The 12,627-nt window shown below is 61.3% G+C and overlaps 1 protein-coding gene across 1 annotated transcript in view; it reads right to left on the bottom strand.

The window, feature by feature from the left end:
• The window catches only part of PITPNM3 (PITPNM family member 3), a 53,243-nt gene that overhangs the window by 39,653 nt on the left and 963 nt on the right, over nt 1–12,627 (bottom strand). Inside the window, exons 2-4 of the mRNA XM_029928766.1 lie at nt 9,817–9,883; nt 9,413–9,526; nt 4,140–4,247 (exon numbers count right to left, since the gene is read on the bottom strand). Of these exons, the coding sequence (XP_029784626.1) occupies nt 4,140–4,247; nt 9,413–9,526; nt 9,817–9,883 (289 nt within the window). The remainder of the gene's footprint in view (nt 1–4,139; nt 4,248–9,412; nt 9,527–9,816; nt 9,884–12,627) is intronic.

The raw sequence follows: 12,627 nt of genomic DNA, 5'->3' as shown, positions 1-12,627 counted from the left end.
CTTGAGAAACTTAACAGAAGACCGTGGGGGGAAGAGAAGGGGAAAAAATAGTTAGAAACGGAGAGGGAGGGAGGCAAACCATAAAAGACTCTTAAATACAGAGAACAAATCGAGGGTGGATGGGAGCGCAGGGGAGAAGGGAGGTGGGGGATGGGCACCGAGGAAGGTACTTGTTGGGATGAGCACAGGGTGTTGTCTGTAAGTGATGAATCACGGGAATCTACCCCCAAAGCCAAGGGCACACTGTACGCTGTATGTGAGCCAACTTGACAAGAAGTTATATTTAAGAAAAACGAGCCTGCGCACGAACACGTAGGCAGCGGGACTCACCATCGTGAGACGCGGGAACACCCGAACGTCCTCAGCTGGTGGCGGGGATGGGAGGTGGGGCGGCCACACCAGGGGCTGTTATTCAAGCAGAAAATGGAAGGAAGTTCCGGTCCAGGCCACAGCAGGGTGAGCCTCAAAGGCATGAGGCTCAGGCAGACACCAACTACGAAAGACCGCATGCTGTTGGGTCCCACGTATAGGACACTCTGGGGTGTGGAGGAGAGAAAAAGGGCGGGCGGCTGCGGACAGCCTGGGCCTCTTTCCCGGGAGACGACGGCGTCCTGGAGCCACGTGGTGCCAACAGCTGCTCAACAAAAGCCAGAAACGGCAGAACGTACCCGCGTAGGGTGGGCTGTCTGGTATGTGAATTATGTCTCGATGTTTCAAGGACTTGGCAAGACCGACTTAGCTTGGACAAGGTCCGTGGCGGCTCTGTGCTCCCCAGGACGGCGGGACACACGCTGGAGCGCGTTTGTGCCGTCGCCTCGCTTCGGATCTCTGGCTCATCAGCCCAAACTGCAGTGTGTGTGGCCCTCTCCCATCCACTCCTAACCCACCGGGGGGCCCGACGTGGGAAAGCCGGGGACAGGGAGACTGGGAACCAGAACACCTGAAAATGAAGAGGTGATTGTTTTAACAAACAAAAAAATCTCCACAGAAGAGCTGAGCAGAGGAATGGCAACAGCTGAAGAAGAGAAGGAGGTCAGCTACTGACTGTGTTAGAGCCAAGGGAAGCTTCTAGAGCCCGGCCAGGACCAGGGGACCAGGGAAGGCAGGAGGGGACACGGGTCCAGCCTCTGTGGAACGCAAGCTGTAGGAGGGAAATCGCAGACCAGGAAGGACTTGGGGGCGCCTGGGGGCCCGGCAGCCGAGCGTCTGACTCTTGACTTTGCCTCATCTCACATTTCGTAGGTTCGAGCCCCACGTGGGGATCTGTGCTGACCACACAGAGCCTGCTTGGGATTCTCACTCTCTGCCTTTCCCCTGCTCGTGCACGCGCTGTCTCTCTCTCTCTCAAAATAAATAAATAAAGATTTTAAAAAAGCACCTGAAAAAATAATAAAAATAAGTTGTATGTATGGATCTGTATATGTAACATAAATATACATATATTTGAATATACTTACATAAATTTTTTAGCAATTTTTTTTTAAATTTTTGAGAGAGAGAGAGAGAGCATGAGCAGGGGAGGGCCAGAGAAAGAGGAAGGCACAGAATCCGAAGCAGGCTCCAGGCTCTGAGCTGTCAGCACGGAGCCTGACACGGGGCTCGAACCCACAAACCGCGAGATCATGACCTGAGCCGAAGTCGGACGCGTAACCGACTGAGCCGCCCAGGCGCCCCTGTTTACGTAAATGTTTCACATATTATACACAGGCATATTAATACATCACATCATATACTGTACGCATGACATATGTCTTGTGTCACACGTACACATGTATGTGTCTGTCATGTATATACATATACGCACGTTACATACTCAATTATACACACGTGTGTGCACACGTCTGTGTCTACACACATACACGCTGAGCCAAATCCACCAGGAAAATGCAAACCTGGAACTGAGCTCAGGAGGGAGAAGGGACAATACACAAGTGTCAGAACCAATAAGTGGCGGACAGCCCAGAGGGGAAAGCAGAGGGAACCCACGTGACATGGAAGGTTCCGGCGGATGGAGGCTGCAGGACCAGCCGGAAACCACACCGTCACCTCGACAGCATGGCCCGTGGAAAAGACGCTAAAACGAAGTCCCCCACGGGCCAGGGGTCCCTGAGGTCTGCCCCATCCACAATGGGACTGAACAGCAGAGCCACTCTTTGAAGGAGCAGCAAAGGGACATTCCCAGAGGGCAGGAGGCAGCCTCCTGAACTGTCCCCAGAGCCTCCCTCCTGAGGCCCCGAGCTCAGCCCCCTCCTGCAGGGTCACCGTGGCCGGGACCCCGCTCCTCCTCGGCTGTGAGCCCCTCCGAGGGCTGGCCCACACCTGGCAGCAGGGAGCCCCCTTCCAGGAGCAGGGGACACAGCCAGTGTCCTCTTCCTTGCCGGCCCCGCCCCCTCCTGCTTGCCAAGGCTCCGACGCAGACAGGCGCTGCCAGAGCGGGACCTGGCCGCATAGCGATGACCCGTCACTGAGAGCACTTAGCCCAGTACTGGCTCACTTGTCCCCCAACTTCTGGACAAGCCTCACTCTGCCTGTGATAAACCTGCTGGCTGCGAAGCCACGTTCAAGCCCAGACCATGCAGAGTGCCCAAGGCCGCAGCTTTGGCCCCTGCGTCCCTCTCCCTCCGCTTGCCTCCGTTCACCCCTCCCCAGTGCCCAGTGCGCTGAGTCATGCTTTCTGACAGCCGGGCTGGGTTGGGACAGGACGGCCAGATGGTGGCGAGTATGGTCTGGGCTTGCCTCATGGCTACCGATATCCGCCCCCCACCCCTTCTGGGCCCCTCCAGGGCTTGGGGTGAAGGACAGGGCAGACAAAAATGTGGCTGTGACAATGGGGTAATCGCCTCTGGTCTGGCCCTGGGGACCAGACTCCAGCCAGCCCTTCTGTGAATGTGACAGTGGCCTGAAGGCCTTTGCTTGAAGATTCCAGGTTTCCTGGACTGCTTTGCAGCAGCCCCGGACGCCCAGCCAGGAATCAGGACCCTAGGGATCTGAGCCAGATGCCGCCACCAACTTGGAGGACCCTGGGCAAGACATGCATCCCCAAGTCTTGGGTCCTGCATGTGTGAACTGCGTACCCATTGCTCAGGACAGCACCGTGGCCCAGGGCAGGGGCTCGAAGAAATCAGCACAGGCTACAGACAAGACACCAGCTCCACCCCGGCCCCCCCGCAGCGCAGTGCAGGGACCACCTCCCGAGAGGGCGGCCTGGCCCGGACTGGGACGGAGGAGCGACGGGGCCACGAGGACGTGGGGAGGAGGGCCCTGTGGGACGGGAAGCACGAGCCCCAGGATAACAGGAGCAGAGGTTAGCGCCGTGGGCCCCAGGTGGGGCTCTCCATCCGCCCCTCATTCCTGAGTGACCTCAATCACACACAGCCCCCTCGTCCACCAGCTTCCCGGCTGAGCGCCACCCTCCACCTGCCTCTCCGCGCCTGGCCCCGCAGGTTCCCGTCAGGAACCCTTCCCGCCTCCCCCCACCCCGGCCCAGCAATCCTCAGCCCATGCCTGGCCCCCGGACATCCTGAGTGGACCTGTCACCGCGTCACGGTCAGAGACCTCAGCCGTGGCACCTTCACTCCTCCCACCAAACGTATGTACACAGTAGGCGCTCAATAAACAACGTGTTAGCGCGAAATGGCCAGGCGGGCAGGAGGCCTAAAGGGCCGGGCCTGCTCTGCTGGCCGATTAAGCTCCTGGTCGAGCTCCCCTCTCACTTCCAGGAGCCTCCTGGGCGAGTCCCCTCCCAGGCACTCGGCCGAAGGAAGTCCCGAGCCCACGCCACGGCTGCCCTGCCCGGGCCCTGGTCAAAGGCTCCCGGCCTGGCCAGCGGATCCTGCGCCCACTCCACGGAGCAAGCGTCCACGAGAGTCCCTGCAGGCCACAGCTCGGGGCCTAGACTGGGGGAGGGGAGGCGTTGGGGAGAGAGAAGACTTTGCAAAAGACTGAGGTCTAGCCCCCAGCTACCCACACACCAGTGCTGCACACCTGTGCACACACCCCGGGGCCTCGCCCCCGTGCCCGCGGCCTCGCACACACACCAGCGCTGCACACCCGTGCACACACCCCGGGGCCTCGCCCCCGTGCCCCCAGCTGCCGGCACACCGACTCCACACCCACGGGCACACACACCGGGGCCTCACCCTGCTGCTCCTCCAGCTTCCCCAGGGTCTCCATCTGCTCCACCAGGTCGTTGGAGTTCCACTGGCTCATCCCAATGAGGATGGAATTCTTCCCTTCAGCCACCTCCTCTGTGGGGGAAGCAGAGACGGGCGTGAGTGTCCAGGTGACCCTAGCCGTGGAGACGGACCTTGGCTACTGGATGCGTCTGTGCTTTGGGACAGCAGGACATGTTCAGGAAGCTTCTGCTGCGAGCAGGCATCGCTGCTGAGCCCCGGGGCCCCCACACTGAAGAGAGTCACCAGGGCATGGTCATGGGAGAAGCTGCAGACCCTCGGGCGTTTCTGTTCCCGGCTCCGCGGGTGGCATTTCCTGAAAGGAAAACCTTGCCCGTTGCGAGGAGAGTCTCTTTGGGTAAGTGCCTTGACTTCTCTGAGCCTCAGCCTTCCCCTCATAGAAACGGGACTGGCAAGGTCCACATCGCAGAGCTGCCGTGAGGATGTGAAGTGAGGTCCTGGGGAGCGGGCGGGCGCAGATAAAGACATCACGTTACTCCTCCGCACGAGAAAGGGGTGCGCAGGTGTCTGGGTGCGAGGGGGCAGGAGCAGGTCTGCAGGGACGGGGATCAGACTTCGGGCTCCAGACAAGCCCTGAGCTGCCCGGGACCGCTGGCTCTCATCTCAGCCTCATGAACCTAGTGACGCCCCCTCCTCCTCGCGCCCCCCTCTCTGCACCCTTCCCCAGTCTGAGCTCGGCAATTACTCTGAAGAAGTCAGTGAGGCCGTATCCCCCACCACACTGAGCGCAAGCCCCTGCGGTCCACACCACAGCTGCACACACCTGGTGCAGTCCCCTGTCCCCGAGAGGAGCATTCCCTCAAGACAAACCCACGGGTGTCCCCTGGCGAGGGGCACGGAGCTCTCTCTCACGGAGCAGGTACTAAAGGGCGGTGGGGAAAGTCCTCAAGCTCATGACAACCGAGAATAAAAGGACAGGACCCCTTTCGCTGCCAAGTGGTCCCAAGGCGGTGGAGCCTGGGGAGCTGTCCAGAGTTCTGACCCCTCTGGCGCTCAGTACCTTCACCCCCTTCTGATGGGGCACCTCTTCAGCCTCATGGATTCGCCGACTTGATTTACTTAACGACACTGACTAAATGCTTCCTCTGCACTGAGACGGTCACAACGCCTTACAAACCACAGCTCACCCGATTCTCATCACAAAACTGAAAAGGCAGTCCTCATCTGCGCTTCCTAGACCAGGAATCAGAAGCACGGAGCAGTTCAGTACCTCACCGAAGGTCACTGACTAGAGCCAAGACTGAAACCCAAAGACGCTAGTTCAAGAGTCCTCAAACCCTGGTGGCCTGCCTGGAGGTCCTGGGTTGGCCCCCAGCCCCCAGCAAGGCTCCACACACGTCCGGAGGACTTCTAGAGCCTGTGTGCTCCCTCCGGGCACACGCCCACACCTCTAGGTGGCGCTGTGTTCTGGGCAGGCCGTCTGCTGGATTCCAGTCCGGACTCTGCCTCATGGGAGCCTGGGCCTTCGCACATGCCCTCAACCGTTCCTGTCTCACCATCTCTTTGATGGTTCTAGAGCCCTTTCCAGAAGGCAGTCCCGCGGGTGAAGGAGGACACTGTAAATCTGTAGAGTCTATGGGGGCCAAGGTGCCCACCCCCAGACACCTCGGGGCAGCCCCACAGCACCTGCTTCTCCACTCTTACCCCTGATGGAGAGGCAGGGCCAGGGTCAGGGACACACCTGCGCTTCACTCCCGGGATGGCTCCCTCGTCCAGCGCCTTCAGCCACAGCACCAACGCGTCCCAAACAACCAGCCCCACCCCTGCCACGTGCAAACGAGGGGCCTGGGCTCCAGAGACGCCTGGGGTCACACACTGGCCCAGCCTCTGCCCCCCGGCAGCCTGCACCTGCGTCCTCCGCCTCCCCTCCAGCAGGAGGCTGTGCCCCCCCGGCCCTGTTCTCCAAGAGATTGTCCGCGTCCGTAAATCATTGGTTTCCGCAGCTCCCTTCGCTAGGAGGAAGCAGGATTGGAGCAGGGCCGGGGAGCTCCACAAGACCCAGGGCAGCTCTCCACCCCCTCCCGTCAGGAGAGGAGCAGGGTGTCCACTGGGCAGGGGGGCACCAGAGCAGGGGACACAGGAGACACTGCAGCAGGCAGAAAGCTCCAGTGTCCCGCCAGCAGGGGCTCAGCTGTGCCCCGACCCCTGCGACCTGGGGCCCCGCCGCTTGCGCAAGCCCATGGAACGAGCCGGCTCCCATCTAGATGTTGGGAGACAGGGCCGGAGAGGAGCTGTGGGAAGGGGCTGCGCCTCACCCACTCACCCCTGCCCAGTCCCTCATGTTACGTGGGGGAGACCCTCTGCCTGCAGCAGCGATGCGGAGGCACAAGGCGCTCAGTAAGCCAGCGCATTTAAAAGCACAACTTTCGGGTGGGGGGTGGGGGCGCCTGGGTGGCTCGGTCAGCTAAACGTCCGACTTCGGCTCAGGGCACGATCCGGCGGTTTGTGGGTTCGAGCCCCGAGTCGGGCTCTGTGCTGACAGCTTGGAGCCTGGAGCCTGTCTTCAGATTCTATGTCTCTCTCTCACTTTGCCCCTCCCAGCTCATGATGTCTCTCTCTCAAAAATAAATAAACATTAAAAATAATAATAAACAAAAGAAGAACCTGGTAGGTGCTGACGTATGGACACACCCCTGACACCCATCTCCAGAGTTTCACCCCCTCCCCCTCCCCCTCCCCCTCCCTTCTTCCCCCTTCGTCCCTCTCCTACCCCGAGGGCCACAGAGCTGCTGTCGCCCGGACACATCACAGCCCAGAGTTTCGAGTACATGGGGTCCCAGTCACGGAGGCGCTCTGTCCATCTGTCTGTCCTCCCACCCCCTCCCTCCGGGCCCCCTGTGCCTTGCGCTCTAGCGGAGCTGCATGCACGCGCAGACGCCCCACAGGTGCGCAGTCTCTCAGGTGCGCATGCGCACCTGGTGGTCCGGGTAGGGCACCGCTACGTTCAGCTGTGGCGTAGCTTGTGGTGCTGCGTCCTTGGGCCCCGCTCCCCTTCCTCTCGGGTGGACGCCGGGCTGCAGGAGGGCCCATGGGGGCCGCAGCCGAGCCTCTGGCTGCACTGTGGGCCACTCCCACTCCGCCCACCAGTTTGCAAGTCCCAACGCCCCCACCTTGGCAGGCAGTAACTGGCGGACCCCATGGGCACCTGGCGCCCACGCCCTGGTTTCAGCTGCCCCTTCGTGGACGACAGGTGCGGTCCCGCGTGTTTTCAGTGTCAGCCGTCTCACTGGCTGGTGAGGAGTCTGTCCCTTACCTTACAGCTCGCCTGTCTCCCAGCCCCACCACTGCCCAAGGCCCCAGGAGCACGGGGACAGCACCCATCCGCCGCACCCCCTGTGCGAGGGCAGCACCTGGTCCCCGAGGGACAGATACTCACGGATGAGTGGAGTCTAGTCCCCACTCGGCCTGACCTCAGTGACCTTGAGTGACCCTGAACAAGCCTCCCAACCCTCTGGCCTCAGTTTCCCAGCCTGGAGACGCTGGTGGTGCTGAACTAAGACCTCGCAGGCTCCTCCTGGTCCCCTGCGTTCTCCCTCACTCTGCACCCCATCCCTGGTAGACTGGGTCTGGGAACCTGGGCCCCAACGCCCACCCCACAGCGCCCAAATGGGGCACCAGCCACATGAGGCCTCAGGCCTGCCACCATGGCCCAGGGAGCTGGCATCCTGCCCAGGGTGTGTCAGGGACCTGGACGGCCTCATACTCCTGCCTGGACACCCACAGCCTAGACCCGGGGGCCTTGCCCAGCTCAGGGGAGCAGAGGACAGCTTCACCTATTGCCTGGACTCAAGGAGACCCCAATAGCCTTGTCCAGGCGAGGGCCAGCAGGAGGAAGGGGCCTCCGCAGCCTGGGGGTGCAGGACAGGGGTGGGACATGCCCTCAGCTGCTCAGGGGACAACCCGGTGAGCAAGCGCGAGGGGTGGGGTGCGGCCGGCCCACCCCCAGCGCCTCTGGCTGCCATCCCGTCATCCAGGAAGCCAACCCTGATGAACTCCAAAATATTTTAAATAAAAGTGTTCCAAGCACCAAAATATTGACGTGGCTGCTGTCACACTGTGGACTAGTTGCTATGGAGAAGCAGCCCCGGCGGCGGCTCCAGCCAGACGCCAGTGGGAGACGGCAAGCGGGTCCCACATGGGCCGGGTGAGGGTTGGCGTCGGGTCTGCCCAGCTGTGCCGCCCCGAAAGGCACATGACCTGAACTGGGTATCCTCACCTCTGGAGGCATGGAGATGACTAGGAAACTGAGGCCCAGAGGAGGTCAAGGGCATGGCTGAGACCATGTCCCCAGTGTCCTCTCCAGGTCCAGATGTCTTCCTAGCACATGGTCTGTTTCTGTTTCAAGACCCCGTGTGGCCAGGCATTTTCAGGCTGGTGGTCCCCGGAGTGAGCCCCACAGATATGGTGACTTCCCCAAGTGGGGCCAAGCCGGCCACGTGAGGACCGGGACCCCTGGGTGGAGGAGGCAGACAGGAGAGCATGATCGTGGGGACCCTCTGGCCACCACCCACTAACCCCCTCCCCCCCCCAGCAGGCCTGCCCTCACCCGGAGGAGCCAGAAATGCGCACCCACCTCGCTGGGCGCACTCCCCACCACCTGTTCTTAGGAGCCCTGGCGGCCGCCCGGCAGTCCCCACTGAACATCTGCAACAGCCCTGCTCACCACCCCGCCTCCCCTCTGCGGCTGATCCTGTGTGCCCAGCGAAGGGTCTTGGGCAGGCAGCCTGCCTCTCCTCTGCCCCCTCACACCCAGCCCCTGACCCCTGGCGCAAGGGCTCCCCAGTTCCTGGAACGGACACCGTCCTGCTTGAGCGCCACACCTGCCACCTCATCGGTCCGGAAGGCTCCTTCCCCTCATGACCGCGCAGAGGATGCTACCGACCCAACTACCTCAGGGACCCGCGTCTTTGACACCTGCTGACCTGCTCAGGGGCGTCACCCCCCCCCAGGTGTCTTCCTCCCTGTCCCTGTTGGATTTTGCATCTCCCACAAACCACCAGCGTGAGGAGGACAGCGTCCATGCCCTGTGGCCTGTACCTCTGGGCGAGAGGTGGACCAAGGACGCAGCCAGTGCCCTGCCTTGGGAACTCCCGGGTCAGGCGCATGTGCAGTGTGGGGCACAGCGTCCAAGAGGGAGAGTCACTAACCCCCGACAGGGATCCCCTTAAGGCTTCTAGAAAGATCACCCAGCCAATGAAGGGAGGATGGAGTTCACTCACCTCTGGCATCAAAGAATTCATCGTCTGAGCTCTCCACGGAGTCGCTGAGGACGCTCCGAAGGTGCCAAGGGGCACCGCCGCCCGGGGGAGGGCCACCTGCGGAAGGGACCACACCTGTTAGCCAGTCCTGAGACCGAGTCCCGGTCCAGCGGTGAAGATGCACTCGCGCCACACCCCAGGGCTCAGCACCCTGCCTCCACCCCTCCACGGGGCTCAGCACCCCGCCCCCCACACCCCGCCAGGGCTCAGCATTCCCCCAGCCGTCCCGGGACAGTGCTCCACGTGTGCCTTGGCAGGACCGGAAGGAGCCAACATGGAATCGAGACTAGAAGCAGGAAGTGCTCCTGAGGCGCCACAGGTGCCAGAACGCAAGGCAGGTTGTGAGGTGCAGCGCTCTGCCTCACACAGGGGCGGGAAGGGGCCCTGGTCACAGTGGCCGCTCAGGGGCGCCACCATCTTATGATGCCACATCTGCAAACGGGACGTCTTGGGCGGCAGAACCGGGAGAAGGTGCGGGAAGCCACACCGGGCTGTGGGCGCCGCGTTCCTGCCTGTGGCTCTGTCCCGGGGCAGTCACGTGGCCCAGCGCCAGGAGGGCGGGAGGGTGCAGGGGTGGGGCCGCCGATGACCGCGCTGCGTGTCCTCCCCGCCAGGACCGCGGCTTCCGGCACGGACGCATGCGCACACACGGGAGCCCGCCGAGCCCGAGCCCCGCCCCATCCCCTATGTGCCCACCCTCCTTCCACGCCACAGCCTCAGTTTCCCCACCTCTAAGGTACCGACCACCATCAGTCCGGAGCGCCGAGGATCAGAAGAGATGCAGGCTCAGAGTCTGCACCTCAGGCCCAGTAATTATCATAACTAACGTCCAGGGAAGCCGGGGGTGGGGTGGGGGGCTGAGGGGTCGCTGAGGCAGTCAGGAGCAGGGCGCACCCGGCATGCAGCCCCTTGCGGCTGACCCCCGCCCCCCAGGCACCTGGGGCCTCCCCACGCCACCTCCCCAGACACACGAAACCCGGGGCATTGCAGGTGGACTGAGACCTGTCAAATGGAAACCAGGAAAGAGAAGAAAATTGACCCGGTGATGTCCCTGAGGAAGGAGCCCGAGGAGTGCAGGTTAGGTTAACCCTCCTGTTCGGGTGGCGCGGGAGCCTGGAGGGAATCCCAGAGCCCGCGCCCACACGGCCACAAAGGGGATGCTTCGCAGCGGCTGCAGGGACGTGGCGGCTCCTAGTGTGGGCTGGTGGAAGGCGGCCCGCTGGGTGCGGCCGAGGGAGGGGCAGGTGGGTCCCGGAGCAGGACGTGCTGTCGCCCTGGGTTTTGGAAAACACTCCGCATCTGTGGACGCGTGTTGTAAGAACTCGGGTCTGGGGAGGAAGAGGCCAGCAGTCAAGCCGTGTGATGACAGAGCCTCCCCCACCCCCCGCCCATTCCTCAGTTCCTCAGACGTCAGGTGTTGTAAAAATCCAGCAAATTCAACACCATGCTTGTTAGCCCAGGACCTAGTGCACAGCCCGCGTGCGCATCAGCGGTCCTCGGCTGTACACGCGGGCAGCGCCGTGCCCGGAAGGGCACGCACCAAAACGCCAGCCAGACATTATTCTCACAGAGTCGGACAGGAGAGGCCAGGAAAATGCAGTGTTTACAGAGAACACGTAATTTTATATGGCTGTTAATTTTATAAATCATCCCATTTTATCAGTTCTAAGGTGCAGTTTTTTCACACACTTCGACATCTTCAAAACCAGAGTGCATCTCCCTTTCCTTTATAAAGGAAATTTTTATATGTTTACTTATGTTGAGAGAAAGAGAGAGAGAGAGAGAAAGCATGAGCAGGGGAGGGGCACAGAGATGGGGAGACACAGAATCCCAAGCAGGCTCCAGGCTCTGAGCTGTCAGCACAGATCCCCATTCGGGGCTCGAACTCAGGAGTGGTGAGATCATGACCTGAGCCGAAGTCAGATGCCCAACCGAGTGACCCGTGGGGGTGCATCTTCCTTAACTGCATGTCGTAGTCCACAGCGGACCCCGGAGCACGTGGGCCTGGCGGTGGCGGTCACTTACACAGGGGTGTCCTCTTTCAGTGAACACAGTCCAGTGCAGTAAACATGTTTTCTCTTCCTTGTAAGTTTCTTAGTCACGTTTTCTTTTCTCCTGCTCAATGTGGCGCAATCACGCAGTATGTAACGTACACAACACACAAAATACGTGTTGATCGACCCTCTGTGATTGGTGAGGCTCTGCTCAAGAAGGGTAGGCTATGAGGAGTTAAGATTTAGGGCTCAAAAATGATATGCACACTTTTTAAATTTTTTAAAGAATGGTTTTGTTTATTTTGAGAGAGAGACAGAACTGTCAGGGAAGGGACAGAGACAGGGGGACAGGGGATCCAAAGCAAACTCTGAGCTGTCAGCACAGAGTGTGACCTGGGGCTTGAACTCACGAACCCAGCCGTGAGATCATGGCCTGAGCTGAAGCCAGAGACTCAACTGACTGAGCCCCCCAGGTGCCCCTATCATATGCAGATTCTTTCTGTGGGGAGTCAGCACCCAGGCCCTGACTGTGGGGGGTCAGTGCCCCCTGTCCCTGACTCAGGGGTTCAGTGTCCCCAGCCCCTGACTCGGGGTTCAGCACCCACAGCCCCTAACTCGGGGGGGGGTTAGTGCCCCCTGTCCCTGACTGTGGGGGTCAGCACCCCAGGCCCTGACTCGGGGGGGGGGGTCAGCGCCCCCGGCCCCTGACTCGGTGGGTCAGTGCCCCCAGCCCCTGACTGTGGGGGTCAGCACCCACAGCCCGTGACTCGAGGGGGTCAGTGCCCCCGGCCCCTGACTGTAGGGGTCAGCACCCACAGCCCCCCATAGCTCCAGGGTCGGCTGTAACTGGCATGGCGGACTCTGCCTCAGGGTCTGTAATGTTGCGACCTAGCTACTGACCGAATCTTAGCGTCTGTGGCCAATGGTAAAAGCACCAGGCACACAGGACCCGCCGTTGCCGGGGCTTCAGCCCTGGCCACCAGGCACACGAGTCTTGTGTCGGAGAGACCACGTCCCCGTAGCAGCAGTGCCCCTGCCTCAGTCTCCCCATCTGCATGAGGAGAAACCTACGGAGGCTGTCCCTCTTCAGTTGTGGCCGATGTTGGAGGAGCCAGGGAGCAAGTGAGGAAGGCGCGGTCCCAGCCGTGGCTCCCGGGCACCCTGTGACACAGTCTGGGAGAG

This window comes from Suricata suricatta, chromosome 17 (assembly GCF_006229205.1).
Source record: "Suricata suricatta isolate VVHF042 chromosome 17, meerkat_22Aug2017_6uvM2_HiC, whole genome shotgun sequence".
NCBI lineage: Eukaryota > Metazoa > Chordata > Mammalia > Carnivora > Herpestidae > Suricata > Suricata suricatta.
The sequence above is the reverse complement of the archived record's forward strand: the minus strand, read 5'-3'. Positions and strand labels throughout refer to the sequence as shown.